Source organism: Carassius auratus, chromosome 36 (genome assembly GCF_003368295.1).
Source record: "Carassius auratus strain Wakin chromosome 36, ASM336829v1, whole genome shotgun sequence".
NCBI classification, from domain to species: Eukaryota; Metazoa; Chordata; class Actinopteri; order Cypriniformes; family Cyprinidae; genus Carassius; species Carassius auratus.
In genome coordinates this window covers 7262186-7281605 of record NC_039278.1, presented here as the reverse complement: position 1 = coordinate 7281605, position 19420 = coordinate 7262186, and the positions used below count along the sequence as shown (strand labels likewise).

At 36.9% G+C, this 19420-nt stretch overlaps 1 protein-coding gene and 1 pseudogene across 1 annotated transcript; one reads left to right on the top strand and one right to left on the bottom strand.

The window, feature by feature from the left end:
* The first annotated feature begins 5043 nt into the window (after nucleotides 1–5043).
* LOC113055107 (dnaJ homolog subfamily C member 16-like) lies at nucleotides 5044–15915 on the top strand (annotated as a pseudogene).
* Nucleotides 15882–18530, bottom strand: LOC113055108 (cytidine deaminase-like). Its single transcript, XM_026221097.1, has 4 exons — nucleotides 18274–18530; nucleotides 16651–16762; nucleotides 16523–16580; nucleotides 15882–16430 (listed from the first exon to the last, which is right to left on the bottom strand). Exons 1-4 carry the CDS (start codon nucleotides 18443–18445, stop codon nucleotides 16293–16295), a joined length of 480 nt encoding a protein of 159 aa, XP_026076882.1. The 5' UTR covers nucleotides 18446–18530; the 3' UTR covers nucleotides 15882–16292.
* Between the last annotated feature and the right edge of the window lie 890 nt (nucleotides 18531–19420).

Sequence of the window (19420 nt, the reverse complement as noted above, 5' to 3'; positions counted from 1 at the left end):
TAATTAATCCATATTGCGCAAAAGGTGCGCAGAATCGTGATCCTTGAATGCACTCAGTGGCTTATAATATGATTGGTTGAATGGTAAGCTCGCATCTGATTGGCTAAAGAGTACGACAGACCCACGTGGGAAGAGAGCTCTGCTAGGAAAGTCTCAAAAACACACACACACACAAATCAGAGTGGATTCGTAGTAAATGACGATTCGTACATTCAGACACATTTTAAACATTCAAAGGTTTTTGTGCACAGTTGTATATCTACAAATAGTTTTTTGCATTTGTGAAACGTATTTTATAAATACATAATTTTATTTTGCGCATGTGAATTGCTTTATGTGAATATATTTTTTTTTCACTCAAGTGAATTTTTTTTGTGTGTACGTGAATTAGGTTTCATGCATGTGAAATTGTCTACGCATGTGTGAATCGTGTTTTTGCATTAATTATATTGAGACTAATCTGCTTCTATACTCAACGTGTTAAAAAAATAAATAAGTAATATAATACAATAAAAGTTTAGTCAAATAACATTAAAAAGACCAGACCCCTCGATGCCTGTGCAACTTTTCTCCCTCAAACAGCAGTAATGTTACTTCTCTACAGGCTACACACAGCACCATATCTGCATGTTCTCACATCACGTCGTTCTTGTAAAATAATAGTAAGGAAATAAACATCAAAATCACTTCGCTGAGAATGAAACACCACTTACCAACTGCCACGGTGTTGAAAATATCCTTAAGCAAATAAAAAATGCGTGTGCAGCGTGAGGAATCGTCCAGGTCAGGTGAACGGTCATCATGTTGGTCATTTATTTACGGCTAAATTATTATTAATAAATTGTACTAATATTATGATTGGGCGTGGGCAGGCATAAAAGGGTATGTTATTACAAACAAAAAAAAATTCGAGGAAATTTTGCTTTGACAAAAGGGCACTTAAGGGGCAAAGGAGCAGGTGCTCAAGTGAATGTTCTTTCGGAAAATTCGATCAAATAAACCAGTTTCCAGGTTCTTTTGCGCTCGATGTAATGTCATTAGCGATGACTGCCATTCATTCAAGCCTTCAGTCAGATACAGTTTATAACCTTGTGATCAATGATTAAGGGAATTTGGCCTTTGTGGACTCATATTTATACTCCTGTGAAACAGGAAGCCAAGGCTGCAAAATTTATTTTCCCGATTAATCCTGGTGTGATACAAAATGGAAATATGAATGGAAATATACCTCAGAGATATTTAAATTATAAGGATTTCTAGGTAACGTAGACTAACCATGTTCCGTACACTTTTCGCTATTCACCGCACGCCAGTGACCACTCCTCCGTTGTAAAAAGACATACAAGCATGCTTGTGTGCTCATTCTCCGGGGGAATACCTATTACACAGTCTACACTTTGATTGATGTCTTTAGGACCAATAGTTTTTGAGAAAACTGGGGAAAAGTACCACCTCCGCCAGTGTACGGAAGATGATAGGGGTTAACGGTGTTCCGTACAGGCTTATAATGATGTTCCGTACAGCTCTTATTACTTGATTTTATCGGCGAAAATGGACATTTAACTTATCAAAAGTGAGCTGTTATTTATTTTAACTGCAAGAAAACATAATTCCAATAAATGGGTCATTCTACAGAAACGTCCACATTTGGTATGGCAAGATCTCTTAAAATTGATTTCTTTTTCTAACATTTAAACTTAGACCACATTATTAGATTACCCTTTGACTTTATGAGTACACATAAATTACAGCTTAATGATTTTTTATATTTTGTGTGCATGTATTTAAAGACCGCATACACCATTTTTTTGTCACTGGTGTTACCTTACTTCTTTAGCGATATTAAAGGTGTTATGAAATATTTTTTAATATTTTTTTCAGCACATGCAGTCAGAGGTACAGAAAATTAATGATGATCTAACTAATACGGTGATTATGTTTTATTTATTTTAATCAGGTTTGTTAAAAGTGTGACTGAATGATGTTAGTTCAATTGCACAACCATGTATTTGCTATAACAATGAAAATATTTGAAAAAAAGGTTTTAAACAAGCAATAATACAATCATTTAAAGCTTAACTCTTAAGTGCAGCAGAATTCAATTAATTCAAAATGATCATTATGCCACATATGACAGATTTTATTTAATGTGAAAGAAAGAAAAAGAGTAACACCAGTGACACAACAAATCACCAGTGACATACATAACATATACAAATGACTCATTTCATAAGAACTGAAATCAGAGTTAGAAAAATATCATAGACAACATTTTAACTTAACATTTTAACTTCATTTCTTCACCATTTCATATCTTTGTTTCTAACCGATGATCTTGTCTTTCAGTTTCTCTATTTCCCTTTGTGCATCTCTCCTACGTTGTCGAGTGAGTGAGAGAGAGTGTGTGTGTGTGTGTGAGTGAGAGAGAGAGAGAGTGCTCTTGTTTTTGTGTCATATCAGGAACTCTGTATAATGACATGGGTATGACACAGGTATTACAAGGAGAGGGTGACTTATGAGGACATAACCCATGTCCCCATTTTTCAAAATGCATATAAATCATACAGAATGAGATTTTTTGAGAAAGTAAAAATGCACAAAGTTTCCTGTGAGGGTTAGGTTTAGGTGTAGGGTTGGTGAATGGCGATAGAATATACAGTTTCTACAGAATAAAAACCATTACACCTATGGGATCAACACACTTTACACAAAAACACACGTGTGTGTGTGTGTTTGTGTGTGTGTGTGAGAGACAGAGAGAGAGAGAGAGAGAGAGAGAGAGTGAGTGTGTGTGTGTGTGTGTGTGTGAGAGAGAGAGTGAGTATGAGTGTGTGTGTGAGAGTGTGTGTGAGAGAGAGAGAGAGAGAGAGAGAGAGAGAGAGAGAGTGTTTGTGAGTGAGTGTGAGTGTGTATGTGGAGGTACTGAATGCTATGCACTTTTATATCTCTTTCACCATTTATTTCTGTATTTGTAACAGTTCAGTTTGTACCTTGAAATGCTGGGTGATCTATCTGGTGATGATGGGGGGGGGGGGGGGTCAATGCTCCTGCTCTGACTCTTTGCCTGCATCTTTGCTGACGGACCCTCCATCCCTTTCACTCATATCTCTTCTCCCTTTCACTCAAATCACTTACTCTTTCTTTTTTGTGTGTCAATGTCACGGACATAGCTCTGTTTCCTTTTCTGCAAATACTCTGCTCTGCGTTCAGGATCAGCATCCCTACGCTTTCTGTATAGTCGCTGTTTCTCAGTTGCGCTCAGTTTAGACATACCCTCAATTTATAAATACATGATTAAAGGAGGATTAACAATGACAAAGAAAAGTTAGAATCACAATTTTAGTGCTATTTTATGCAAAATAACTAAATGAATAGCTTTGCACAAAGTTTATCTATAAAAGGGAGTCACTGGTGTTACTGATCTTCACTGGTGTTACCCATAAGGAAGGTGACACCAGTGACAGTAACACCAGTGACAATTTTCATGAAAACTGCATTTTACAAAATGGCTGCTGCAAGGTATCAAACCACATGTTGTCAATCATGGTGTACTCACTAAATTAAGTAGTTTAATCCATTTGTATTCTAGTTTTTTACAATGCCCAAACAATAAAAGAGGTCATACCAGTGACTTCAACTAAAAGCTTCATATGAAATCATGAGATAAATGAGAAGATTTCTGATAATTGAAAAGAGACAGTGGACTTACCATGGGCTTCTCTTCATAGATCTCCAGAAAATTGGAAGAAGGAAGTCGAGCGATGTCATCAGCGTGATTGTTATTTCAAAATAAGAGCTTTTTTGTTAAACGGTAACACCAGTGACACAACTCCAGGGGACCACTACTTTCATTATATATTTTATAATATTTATTTAGCATTTTGTTTTTTAATGTAATTTACATCATATATTTTATAGTTATGGGCACATGGTTGTATTTTAAATGGAAGAAAACACTGTTTTTGACCTCAAAATAAAGCATTTTCCCTCTGTACATGACTGTGGGGACGAGCACTTCTGTGGTGCTTGGAATTCTAATTAATTAATAAAAATCAAATATTGCCACATTGATGGCTCAAGAAAGTGTAATTGTTCAAATAACATATTGTTTCATTTTAAAATATAAAAAAAATTGTAAACCTAAAGTGTTTTTCAAGTGTAATATTTCTGTAAAGGCTAGGAACAGAAAAATGGACATTTCCGTAGAATGACCCAAATATCAAAGATTATTATCTTTTTATTTGATCAAAATACAAATTAATGGCTGCTTTAATAAAGGGCGCATGCGAGTTAGGCATGATTGTGTCGTGATATTAATTATGACATGTGAGTTAAGCATGAACTATGTGAAAGGTTAGAGAACATAATTTCCTTATCTTTCTGAAGATGCAGAAAACGAGAAGGGCACTGATTAATTAAAAAAAAAGGTTAACCAATGTGAAAACTTCATAAAGTAAGAGATCTCTGCCGCCAGTCTCAGGTGAGGGTGACGCTAATTGGTTATCGCCCGCAATCGATGCTTAAACACTCCCATTTCAAAGCATTTATTCAACAAAAAGTAATATATTTAACAATTTGTGATAACATAATATTCATTTAATACAGGCTGTAGTACTGTGAGAAACATAAGTGGAATAGAAATGTACATTTTCGCTGCTCTAGTTGTCTTCCTCCCAAGCTGAAGTTTTGAAGTAAATCTTCCCCACTGTCCATTTACAAGCGCGGTGGGCGCAACGAGAAAACTTACTCAAATATTACTGAAACAAACAGCGGATTGGTCTCTGTTTAGATCGGGAGTGAAAGAGAGAAACATAAGGATGACACAGATATATAGTTTATGTACGAACTGTAATTATTTATTCTGCAATCGGCGCTAAAACGTCACCTGTACGGAACATCGTTTTGTACGGAACATGGTTAGTCTACGTTACCATGTGGCATTGTGAACTAGAGATGTGACCCACTTTCACTTTTTTTTTTTTTACTTCAGTTAAAGGTTAGACTTTATTTAATTTTCTAAATAAAGATCAAATGAATAAATGCTTGTTTTTTCACAGCCCTTCTTTGATCAAATTTACCAATGGCATGAAATGAATAATTTTGAGCATAACTGTACATATTAGCATCTACACGTTGTTATGATGAGAGAATTCGTATGAGCTTGCAGAACTCAGCACTTAACAAAAAACTCTGCGTTTTGAGTGGTGAGACCATCCGACGCTCTCCAAAACGCAAATACACACTGGAGCATTTGCCAAATATGTTTCGCCAATATCAGATGGTGCCCCCGGGGCCCTAAGCGGCCGCTTATCTCGCTTGTTGGTTAAGTCCACCCTTGACTGGCGTTATTTTTTTCGAACTTGGGTTTCAAAAATAAATAAATAAATAAATACAAATCCATCGGACTTTTATCATAGAAAGTGTTTATTCACAGTCCCTCACTACCGGAAGTAAAGCCGGGGAACGGTCCATTGGGAGAACATGGGTTGCTGCTAAATTGTGGTTATTATCAAGCGCTGACAGTGTTTTGTCTGCTGTATGCATGTGATCACACACTGATCTGGTGCTGATTTACTTGCATTGATCGCTTCGGTGTGCTGGTTCCTTTAGATGAGATGAAATCCTGTAATGTAATCCTGGCATCCAGCTGACTAGAGAGGCGTGAGTACTGTTCACTCATAGACTGACTAACAAAACAGTGGTTTTATATTCTTGTTACATGTTTGTTCTTATGACGTATTTTATGCTTTATAATTGTTTTAAATTTACTTTTAGTTAAAAAGCATTTAATAGGCTTTATGTTTAATAATAGTATGTTCTAGTGTGACAACATGCCCCACTATTGGATTCAGTGAACAGTGCAATATGTTGCAATGTGGTCATTAATGGTTGAAATGTTTATTAGCTTTTATCTATAGCCCAAATAAAAAAATGTATGTCTATAAAGATGTAGACTTACCCTGATAAATGTGTTCTTGTGTAAAATGTGTGACAACTAGCCCCGGCCTCCTCTGTTTGTCTAGCTTGTCGGTTCATATGTCCCACACGATGGGAGGCTGGAGTGTGTTTGTGGCCTGCTGTGTTTGGGCGATTCTTCTCCTGGCTCTGTTTGGAGATTCCCTGGCGTCTGCGACTGAGTTTGATCCCTACAAAGTTCTCGGGGTGTCCAGACATGCCAGCCAGGCCGAAATCAAGAAAGTGTACAAGAGGCTCGCAAGAGAATGGTGAGTGATGAAACGGATCATTGGGCCATAGACATGCACTCTCGAAATAAGAAAAGGATTGCTGTGAATAATGTTGTTTCATGTTTCATGCACAATGGTTAGCCTTCTTTTATCTGACATATATTGTGCAACTCTCTAATGATAAATAAAAATTAAATTTATGTATTTAGCAGACGCTTTATCCAAAGCGAATTACAGTGCATTCAGGATATCAATTTTTACCTATCATGTGATATATGATGTCTGAAACAAAACTTGTTTTCACAATCCATAGGCATCCAGACAAGAACAAAAGTCCAGGGGCAGAAGACATGTTTATCAAGATCATTAAATCGTATGAGGTAGGGTGGTTGCATTGTATATAAGGAATAACATGCAGTATATATAATTTTTTTTACCATATATATATATATATATATATATGTGTGTGTGTGTGTGTGTGTGTGTGTGTGTGTGTGTGTGTGTGTGTGTGTGTGTGTGTGTGTGTGTGTGTGTACACTACCATTCAAAAGTTTTGAATCTGTATGATTATTTAAAATTATTTTGAAACGGGTGATCAGGGATGCATTTAATTGATTATAAACAGAAGAAAAAAAACAGTAATATTTAAATTGTTATACTTTCACAATAATGTTTTCTTTTTGAATATATTTTCTAATAATATATCCATGTGATGATGCTGCTCAAGAAACATTCCTGTTTTATGATATATATATATATATATATATATATATATATATATATATATATATATATATTTTTTTTTATAAATAGAATGTTCAGAAGAGCAGCATTTAGTTGAAAAGAGAATTTTTTGTTTGTAACATTATAAATGTCTTAACTTTTGAATGCTAACATATGTGTCTGTATAATTTATAATCACTCACATAATAAAATATATATTTATTATACATGCATTACATTTAGTAAATAAATATATAGCATTATATCATTATAGTGACTTAATATATTGTATTATACTACTATAGATTTTTATGCAATGCTTCTAAAATGTATAGCTTCTGAGTGGTTTTATAGTTTTTTTTATGGCATGTGTTTTTAAATGTTAACACATTCTCACAGATGCTGATAATAAGCATCTGCTTATTTTAAAGACTTGTTTTAAGGGTTTATATGCAATAAACCAATGCCACAACTTGTGGCGTTCCCTTGTGCCCAAAACATACATAAGATTTACTTTCCATAGATTCTGTCCAATGAGGAGAGAAGGTCAAACTATGACCGGTTTGGTCAAATGGACGAGAATCAAAACTTTGCCCGAGGACCGCAGGGCTTCAGACATTATCATGACAGCTTCTACTTCGATGAGTCTTTCTTTCACTTTCCTCGGACGAGTCGTGATTTCACAGACAGCAAGCACCTCTTTCACTACAATCAGTATATCAGTGAGGTTCTGCCGGACAGTTTCAAGAGGCCCTACCTGATCAAGATCACGTCAGAGTGGTGCTTCACCTGCATCCATATTGAGCCCGTATGGAAGGACGCTGTGCAAGAGCTGGAGCCGCTGGGTAAGGTCTTCAGGATTTTCACCCTCATTGTTGGTTCCAGCAGAATAGAGCATCACAGTCCCGCCTAACACCCCGAGAGAGCTTTGGTGCCGGAAGTAAATTTCCCAATTATTTCTCCCATTGACTTTTGGAAAAATCTGTATCTAAAGAGTTTTAGAGCATGTCTGAGGATAACCAGCTACGGCTGAACTCATAAGCATACAACATATCATTTACAGAGGAAAAGGTACAAGACTGTACATATTTTTATTTCGAGCGAAGGAACTACTCATCCAGTAAACCACTGAATTCGACTGAAGCCTCCACAACCGCGAACGAGCCTTTTGAGCGACTTCCAAATCTGACGACTTCCACGCAAACTTTTTCTGCAGTGAATTTTATTTTATATAGTGAATGTGCAGTAATAGCAGTTCTTTCAGTATTACTAGTTTAAATACATAGTGTTTTATATAGGTATCGTGTATTTTATATATTGTGTGCGTGTGTGAAAGTTGTTAACGATAACCTCAGCAACGTTGTGCAGTGCTTTGTACCTGACTGCAATCACCGCTCAGTCGTCAACACATGTCGTTGCCATTACACAAATGTTCAGTAATTGCCCAAAAATGTATGCCTAGGCTAAATATTTTGACAGTGGCATTATAAAATGCTTGATATGACTCATACCATATGAAGGCTACAGTAGCCTAGCTAAAGGGAACGATAATGCTAACTAATGTTACCAACCTCCCTGCAAAACTCACCAAAACTTTGTAGGTCTTGTCCCTCATGCTGGCCCTTACAAAACCCACAAGCTGACCCTCGGACACGCTACCCACAAATACCGTTACATGACCCTATCTAAAGTGGGTTTCACCCTTTTGAACACTTTTGTTTTCCTCCTTGAAAAAAAGCCATCATGGGAGCCAAGGAGATCATGATTGCACTGATAAGTCTACCGTGCAAAAACGCAACACAGGTTTTTATTTTATTTTATTTTTTTATTAATGATTAGTCTTCAGTCTTCACCACCAATCAGATGCATTACTGTGGGATTGTTTGGGATTGTGGGTAATGAAGTACTTATCCAGGACATTGCGAATAAACGGCATTTATCTCAAAACAAGGTAGGTGCCCCATGAACTATTGGCGTTTATATGAGCATATACTATCGCTTAGTACAGCTGTTGCTGGGTTTATGTCTACCATGTATGGTTACGTTTTTATGGCTTATACCCCAACTGTCAATGCAGAAATTGTATTGAATTTTTACTTCCGGCACCGGCTGTGGGCGGGACTGTGATGCTCTATTGGGTGATATACTAATCAACAAAGTCAGAGCACGCAAATATTGGGTAGAAGAATCTTATAGTCCATAGAAGATGGCAGTTTGTTTAATTAAATTTTATAAAATACTCTGAATATATAATTTTGGTTTGGTTTTTAGGAGTTGGTATTGGAGTGGTGGACATTGGGTATGAGAGACAGCTGGCTAACCATCTTGGTGCCTACCGCACACCGTCCATACTTGGTTTAATCAATGGCAAAGTCACTTTCTTCCACTATGCTGTGGTCAGGGAACACTTGAGACAGTTTGTGGAAAGCCTTCTGCCCCAGAAGCTGGTTGAGGAGGTAGGGCTGTGTTTTGTGCTCCAGGATGGAAATACTGTGCCAGGCATTTGTGATGTATTCTCAACTCTTTCACCTTTTCTTCTTCTCTTCTTTCCTTCTCCCTGTCCCTTACTATTTTCCCTTTCCATTTTACATTTATGCATGCTTTTTGCCTTTCCCCTTTCCATTCCCTTTTCTCGCTCCCCTTTCCCCATTCTAATTCTGTTTTTTTTTTTCTTTTTCTTTTAGGTGACGGACAACAGCTATCTTGAGTTTTTAAACAGTTGGCACAAGGAGAATAAGCCAAGAGTGCTAATGTTTGATGTAGCATCTAATATCCCTCTTTTGTATAAAGTGAGTTTTTATTATATTTTTAGCCGTTCAAACAGTCATTCAAATCTGTGATCTGTGAAGTTGTTATATTCTCATGTTCGCAGCTCACCGCGTTTGCCCATAAGGACTATATGAGGTTTGGCTATGTGGACATGGGGCTGACTGAGACTCCAGTCTGACTCCAGTCGTGCAGTCGTGCAGAGGTTCAACATTAACACATACGCTCCCACCATGCTCCTCTTCAAAGAGAACACAGACAAACCGGCTGATCTTATTCAGGTGATGCCCAGCTCTCCATGTGCTAACATCCAATTACAATTGTTCTCAAAAACTATAAATCAGCTTTTTAATATATAATATTTTGGATTTTTTAAAGCCTGTTGACTTTGGCCATTTATCTAAAGTGATTTTGTTAGTAAACATTAGTTTCTTATTTATTTAGTTCCACAGTGTTTACTGATTTTTACTTTATTTGGACTTTGTGTAATTTAGTTTTGTTTTATTTTGCATCAAAGTGAATGCCATGCCTCCGAGCTTTCTTGTTAGTTTTGTTTATAAATGTTCTATATTTCTTATTTATTTTTTTTGTAAATTTTATATTAGGACAATAGCATGGTGTATTTATATATTTGTATTGTTATCAAAATTTCTATGTTTAATATAAGTAAATTTGTTGTTGTATATTCAAGCAATTAACACTGAATTGTCGCTAATTCGAAATGTGCATGGGAATTAACAAGTTATTTAAAAGTGAAGAAAAGAGGGAATACCACATACGGATCCATCCCCTCAGTGTTACTGGTGTGGTCATATGTCGATTAACCGGTGGGAAAATGTCCTCATCCTCATTCCCCCTTTTCTTCCTTAGGCAAGAGGAATGAAAAAACAGATAATTGATGAGTTTGTGTCCAATAATCGTTTTCTTCTGGTGCCGCGGCTGGTAAATCAGAAGCTCTTCGACGAGCTGTGTCCAGTTAAACAGTTCCACCGTCGCAGGAAGTAAGAAATCCCACCTTAAACTGTGGCATTAGATGTTGGTGGACTTGCGTCTCTGAGCAAACTTGTCTTTCTGATTGACAGGTACTGTGTTCTTCTCGTCACCGATGAAGGGGAGCAGTTTGTGTCAGTGAACGAGGCATTCTTTGACTTCGCTTCCTCCAACACTAAAGAAGTTCTCAGGTTTGCTTATGTTTATCAGAGAAAGCAGCAGTCTCTCTGTGACACTCTGCTCAAAAAGGAAGACACAACCCCTCCACAGGTCAGAAACATTCATGTGCTAATACACACACATTTAGTTACATTGTTTGATGCCATATGAATTTATACCTTGTGTGCATATGTCTTCAGGTGATTCTCCTGGAGAGACGCAGCGCTACAGGAAGGGTGTTGTATCGGACAGTGATGGGTGGATGGAATGGGAGTGATGATGATAAGCTCCACCTCCTCGAGCAGCTTGAGTTTCTGCAAAGAGACCCCTCCTACCTTACCCATGATGCAATGCTGCCTGAACTCAACAACGAGTTTGCATCTGTAAGTTATGCAGAGGGAAATGGGCTTTGGGCTTTGATTGTCTTTAGGACTTTATGATTTTAATGTTCAGAAGGGGCAATGAGAGAAATGATTAACAGTAAGAATATTCTTTTTTTTTTTACAGATGTTTCTGATTCAGTGGATAAACAATGCATATGATTACCTCACTCAATTCTACTTTAATCTTCTCTACTCTAATTGGTGAGTTTAATAACAAAGTCTTCATGGACCTGTCTGCATGCAGTTTCAGTGGTTTGCGTTCTGGAGCCAGAGCTCAATCTTGGCCTGTGCTCGACCAGACGAACTGGATCCTGATGCAAACCAGCCACGTTTTTCCAAAGGTTTGAGAAATGTGACCCTATGTCTTAAGTCGCTGGGGTATATTTTAAGCAATAGTCCAAAAAACACTGTATGGGTCAAAATTATCGATTTTTCTTTTATGCCATAGATCATTAGGATATTAAGTAAAGATCATGTTCCATGAAGATATTTTGTACATTTCCTACCGTAAATATATAAAAACGTAGGTAGTTTTTGATTAGTAATATGCATTGCTAAGAACTTTATTTGGACACTTTAAAGACTATTTTCTTAGTATTTTTATTTTGATTGCACCTTCAGATTCCAGATTTTCAAATAGTTGTATCTCGGCCAAATATTGTCCGATCCTAATAAATCAGTGGAAAGCTTATTTATTCAATCTCAGTTTCGAAAAATTGACACTTAAGACTTTTTTGGTCCATGTTCACAAATGAACAGTGCTGCGTGTTGTTTACCTGACTATAACCAGTCTAACAAACTGGTTCTAGTGTTGAACCGATCCGGCACAGGACCCAATTTTATGCTGTTGAAACATGCAGAACGATTCAGCAATCTATGTCAGTTGAACCAGGACCATTGTGATCCGCTGTTGTAGGCTGTAAGGACCTTTGAAAAGACTGAAATCATTTGGCGAAGGGATATGGACATGTAATGCGGTCAAGACCTGGCTGGAACTACTTTAGCTGCGTTTCCCTGAAAATAATTGCACATCTTAGAACGTTCGTCAACCAATCAGATTCAAGCTTTCAAAAGCTCTGTAGTATAATGTTAAAATATCTGCAATGGACTATAAGATAGACTGGAAAAAGGTGTAAAAGCTGTACATTGTGTGCAAAAAAAACAACAACAAATAATACAGACTAAATGATAATATGAGTTGATGACTGTTTCCAGCATTATTATTTTTTATTGAATTTACCAATTAGTAGCTCTACAATTTTATATATATATATATATATATATATATATCTATATACACGCTTGTCATGTTCTGCTTCCCCAAGGCGAGAGATGATGCCCGTACTGTCTCTGATCTTCTCAGCTCTTTTCATTCTGTTTGGGACTGTAATCATTCAGGCCTTCAGGTAGGACAGAATTGTGTGTGTGTGTGTGTGTGTTTATATCTATAGATATGTATTATATATATTAGTATATAATATTGCCTTTTGTAAGGAAAGTTCTTGATTTGATTGATTGATTGATTGATTGATTGATTGATTGATTGATTTATTGATTGACCGATCGAACAGTGATGCTGAGGAAGACGAACCAGCCAAACAAAAGGCCACCGAGTCACCAAAGACAGAGCTCTCCAGGACAAGAGAGCGCTTCAAGGTGAGGCACTGCTTACTTGATAATAAACTATAATAACAGCAAGTCAAATAGAGATTTTGAGATGTGTTCAGATGTTCAGTAGCTGAATCGCTGAGTGTTGGTTTTCCTGTTACAGTCGTCCACCTAAGAAGAATTTTGTGGAAGTGACCGAGCTCACGGACATCACCTACATGAGTAACCTAGTCAGGTTAAAGCCTGGCCACATCAACGTAGTCCTGATCCTCACTGATGCTTCTAAGCAAGTACTGCTCCGGAAGTTTGCCAAAGAAGTGTTTTCGTTCTCAGGGTGAGGCCTGTGGGAGCTTTGAGAAAATGCTAAAGCCTGTTTCCGGAGATCAATCTTCTTACAGAGTTTAGGCTGTCGTCCGTTCAACTTCCCAACATAGAAGGCCACTTGACGCTTAGCACACATGCAAAACAATGCTAGCATTCAGCATCTCCCAACTGAACCGAAGCCAAAGACATTAGACTTTAGTCCAAATCTGCGATAGCTGCATTTCCCAAAAACATTGTGAGCCTCAGTAGATCCCAGAGAACACTGGCACCAGTGGTTTCTACGATCTCCTTGGGCTTCCAGTGCTTTCAGTAAATACAGCTTGGGTTCATTTGAAATAATCTGAATATTCCAAACTTCTAATAGTTAGAAGGTATTATAGCTTTCGTAAACCCGAAGTGCTTGCAAAGCGCAATCGTCTGTAAACTGTTTATATTTGTTGCTGAATAGATCAACAACACAAATAACACTCTGCACATTAAAATCCTAAAATAAATTTGAGGAACTTCTTATTTTATTTTTACATGCTATTAGGTATTCAGGTACTGTCAGGTACAATATTCATCACAGACCTCAACCATAAACCCTAGTTGTGTATTTATGCATTGCAGGCAAAATCTAAATTTTTGAAATTTGAAATTTCCCTATAAAATAATTTTAAAAGAAATTTTGTTAGTCATGCAGCATTCCCAAACAGCTTCACCCAGAATTCTTCCACCTTCACTTGGAACAACCAATGGAACGTTTTTAAGGGGTCAGTCGTCTGAACTTCAGTAGCATTCAAGATGTCATTTACAAGTTAGAAGTCGCAGGATTCTGATTTCCAGCCATGATGCACTCCAGACAACTCAAACTGGAATTCTCTCACCTCCACTTGGGGAAAAAGAACATTGAATGTCCATTTGTTCCTATTTCCAAGTCTGGAAAGTAGCATTACATTACATGGAATTAAACACTGAAAGAAATTAGATCTCCAAGAAGCTGTGTTGAACTCACTTTGCCTTTAACTTCTATCTCGCAACAAACAAATCCAAAGGAAACACTCATCCCTACTTCCTCCCGCAGGTCTCAGACTCTTCACTACTCCTTTTTAAATGTGGACAAGCACGGCCAATGGATGGATGCCCTCATGGAGTCGGCTCCCGACGCCAGGCCATCAGACTGCTTGGACAAAGAGGAAGAAGAGGAGGACTCCACCTCCAACAAATCAGACTACACTGGCCACATCCTGGCGCTCAACGGCCACAAGAAGTATTTCTGCTTATTCAGACCTGTCTTCACAGGGGAGGAAGCCGAATGTAGTAGGTGGTCCGACGAGGATGCAAGGAAAGCCTCGAGATCCCGGTCAAGTTCCCGACAGAAGGCCACCACTCTGGAGATCCACCACAAACTGGACCGACTGGGTCTGTGGATGGAGAGGCTGATGGAAGGAACTCTACCAAGGCACTACGTTCCGGCCTGGCCCGGTCTGGACACCATAACACCGCAGAAATAAGACTCGCGTTTGTCCTCACGGGATCCTCTGCTGTACTGATGTGAAAGGTGTTGAATATTCAACATCTTTGTGATCCAAATGACTTAGTTACTTTTAAAAGACATTAAGTTATTCAGTAAAATGCACTGGTAATGAGTAGAGGGTGTCTTTATTTAGAGCACCATGTGCTCGTCGGCTGCTTTAGGGGCAAAACTCCTTTCTTTCTGTAACGTACATTGTCTTTTTGTTAGTATGGTTGTTTCATTACTGTATGGATGCCTATACCCAGATACAGCCACTCTGTGTAGCTTCAGACAGGGCTAAATGTGTCTTTACACTGCTGGGTATGTGGCAGCTATGGCCTGTCCTTATAATTGCATCCAGGGTCCTGAGAATTCAATAAACAGCCCAGGTTTCAGAAGCAGTTCGTATTAAGATTACCTTTTTGCCTTTTCCAGTCACAGTCACTATTTGGATAATAGGAATTAGAAAAAAGTGTGTGTGAAAAAGGTTTAGTCAGTCTACTTATGCAAAATCTCCCAACTACCAATTTACTAAACCGTGCTGCATGAAAAAGATTACATTTTTGACAACTTGAGAAGATATTAGTGAATTATCACTATGTTAAAATGTCTCTATATATCTATATGTCTCTATATATATATCATCAGTTGCCATTTTCTTTTATTATTTTTGTTGTGCATTGTTTAAGAATAACAAAATTTGTACTGTTGCAACTTGACTGTATTTATTTAAAATATATATATATATATATATGTTTTTTTACAATTTACACACTTTCATACAACATTCCTTACAGTAACACATTATTAAACACAGTGTTGGGGAAAGTTAATGTTTAAAAGTAATGCATTACAATGTTGCATTGCTCCCTAAAAAAGTAACTAATTACATTTCTTTTGTATGGAAAGTATGTTATGTTACTTTACTTTAACATTACTTTTTAAATATGAGCTTAATTGTTTTTAATATAAGAAGTTCTATTTCTGGCAAATGTAAAAGCCCTTTCATACCAAAACGTTTAATGAATAAACCTCAGGCTGAAGGAAATTTGAATTCACGCCTGTACAGCAGAAAGCAGAAGAAGGTTCAATACTCTTCAGCAATATGAAGCACAATTGTTAGTTTATCAATTTTGCTTATTAGCATGGTTGAACTGGATCATCAAAGGTGAGCAGCAAAGACATTATTTAATAAAATTGGATTAGATACATTTGTGTTAACCTATTGTAGGTTTGCATCATATTCTGAGTGTCAATTCATTGTAATAAATACTAAATCCTTTTTTTTGCTTTTTTTTTTTGTGCAAGTGGGATGAATTAATGCACATCCATATTTAGTCTAGAACAACATCATGTTCACAGAGCACACAACGCCTCTGTACTTTCGATTCCTCCCAATATTTGGAACGGGAGACTTGTCGGTCAATAAATGGGAAAACAAAGTAACTGGCATTACTTTTTTTGAAAAAGTAACTCCGATATTTTCTTGTAAACTAAAAAGTAATGCGTTACTTTACTAGTTACTTTAAAAAAGTAATCTGATTTCGTAACTCGCGTTACTTGTAATGCGTTACCCCCAACACTGAATTAAACACCATTAATCCACTTAAACCTTTTTCTGTCTACACAGTGCAACTGAAACTACAAAGAGTTTATCGTCTAAACCTCGTTCCGAATATTCACTTTCTTCATTTTTAAATCCTCTGGACCGAAAGACGCAGGCAGCAGTTCCTCAACAGTCATCTCCACATAGGAACCGTCAGGTTTGGACAAATACACGTCCCAGTTTGCCCCGAACTGTTTAGGTGAAAACCAAAATAACATGTTTAATGAAACTTGAGTATGCTGATGTTTCAATGACATGAAAGACTGTGGTAAATGAAACTTGCCTCTCTCATGAATTGCCTGCAGCCTCCACAGGGAGAAACGAACTGCTCACACATATCACTAAAAGATGGAGTTGGTTAGAAATGTTATTCAACCACTAGATGGCCTGTTGAATGCAGGAGAAATTTACCTTGCGATAGCAATGGCTTTGAAATCCCTGTAGCCATGTGAGACGGCCTTAGAGATGGCAGTTTTCTCAGCACAGATGCCCAAGCAGAAGCACGCGTTTTCCACATTACAGCCTTGTGTAGAGAAATAATGACGTTTAAACCAGAGTGTAAATGTCCAAGTATGTTACATCACACTGTGTAAGCAAGACAAGTAAATATTATGTCGGGTACATCTGGCACTGGTGTTTGTACCGAGTTCGATTTCTATTGGCTGGTCTGGAAGAGGCCTGTCAGGTCATGCAGGGCTAAGTTTTATTTACTCTTTGTGACGACAAAAACGTCCTCTCTCGTGCCACTGTTGTGTGTGTGATATGGTCACTGAAGAACACTAAGTGCTGCTTCACCTCAGTTCAAGGCTGTGTCACTTGAAGAAGAGCAATAAATAACTGCATTGCATAATCGGATCAAAGAGTTATCAGTAGTTAACCTGAGCATTAGCCTGTTCAGATCAATAGAACTGTGTATTTCTTATATATATATACACAGAAATATTACATGTAATTTTACCATAATACCATAATACATAGTTTTGTTCTGTTTTTATAGACTTATTCCATACTCCTTTTGTTTCTTCTGGCCAAAATATATTTAACATTTATGCTACATATATGTTGTAAAACTCAATGTTCAAAACTATAGTTTTGAAATTGAAATATATTTGCTTTCAACCCTCAAGTACTCAAATATATTTCAAAATATACTCAAATGTATTTCAGGAGCATATGACATGAGTGAACGTATTTTCTTGGAATTTGAAATATAGAGGGCAAACTATATATTTGAGTTTTAATAAATACATTTTAAATGGTTTAAAAAAAATATGTATTAAAATGTAAATGTTTAAAAATATAATTGCTAGGAAAAATATTTACATTAATATATTTTTTAAACATATTTTAACAAATATATTGACCCTTGTTGTGTATGTGTGTTTATATATATATATATATATATATATATATATATATATATATATATATATATATATATATATATATATATATATATATATATACACACAGAAATATTACATGTAATTTTACTTGTAAATTGGCTTCCACTAAGAGAAAATAATGCATCAAAATATACAAAACAAATTGTCTAGCAACAAGATGTACATTGCAACATTATTTTCATAATGGCCTATTACAGCCTACGATAGCCGAGGTGCATGAAATGTGTTTGAATGAAAAGAGAGCAGTGTGATACGAGAGACAGGACGATTCAGTTTCCCACATGAGATGACTGACAGCACTAACAGTTAAACTCAGGAAATACCTGACTGCTGATTGTAACGACTGGCCAATCAGATTCGAGAGACGCTTAATACGGACTCATAAAGCATGTGTTAACTCTCATTAATGTTTCAAAAGTGTTACCTGCTTTTATTCTTCCTCCTGTTGGTATGTAATGGTTTAACAAGCTTTTATGTGAATTTGCCGACAAACTGAGCACACTTCATACATTATTCACGCAGTATTCAAAAACGTGTTACAGCGTTTGATGTTTCTTACACAACCAGAAACTCTCTGATATTGACACAACTTTAAGACCTTTGCGTAGCATTTCAAGCCTTTGCTCACCTGTGAAAACCGTCCCGTCGTGTGTCAGGAGTGCCGCCCCGACTCTGAACTTGCTGTAGGGGCAGTAGGCAAATTTCCTGGCCTCTAGGGATTTCCAGATCAACTCTTTAATTCCAGACAAGTGCTCATTCAGCCCATTAATATGCTCGCTTCTCATCTGTTGATCTCCCATGTTGCTGTGCTGTTGTGTAAGCTATGTGTTGTGTTTCTGTGGCTCTACAGACTTGCCTGTGACTCAGTTTTTTCCAGATCCGGCATCCAATCCCTTTTCCCAGTTCTCCAACCTCCCTGTTGTTGTTTGATTTGTGTGATGCTGTCATGCTGCAAAGTTATGTAATTTCCAGTCAGAGGCAAATTAGCAACCTTTCCCTTAGCCATGACGAGAGACAGTGAGGCCGAGGTATAAAGGTCACTATAACACAGTGGAATAATAATGAAAAAGCATTTCCTTCTCACATCAGACTGCTGGAGATTTATAGGCTAACAGCAATAGTAAGCTGGGAACATATTTGATTTATTATTTTATAATCTTCTGTCTTGGAAGAAAAAAAAATAGAATGTTTTTTTTTTATCAAGATGACTATTTAAGTTGGTTAGAAATTGATTTTACACCAACATGAATATGAGTTTAACCACAAATTCTAGTAATAATATCATAATATTCTTAAATGAAGATACATTTCCTTAAGAAGCAAAATGATTTAAGATATCAAGTCTTATTTTCTGAAAAAATGTATCAACATTTCAGTTATTTTTTATTTTTTAATGTATCTGTCAATGGGGCAAGAAAATAAAACAACAAGTATTGGCAGATATTTTTTCATTTTGCTTAAATGTATCTTGATTCAGAAACGTTTAGGTATTTGTACTGGAAAACCAGACAAAAATATTAAACTATGTAAGAAAATCATTTTTGCAGTGTGATATCCAAAACCTGCTCTACTCATAAATTGAGCATCCTTGTTTGAGAACGTAACAGAATAAAACAAGTTTCGATGCTGGTATTTATCTTATCTAACAGACACTGACCGCTGGGTCTTTCTGACCGTCTGCTGTCATTTCTATGGTGTGGCAGTTCAGTTCAGGGACTGACTGTAGACCTGAGTGATACCCCAGCCGCTCACCGTGCAAAACGTGCCTCCTTGTA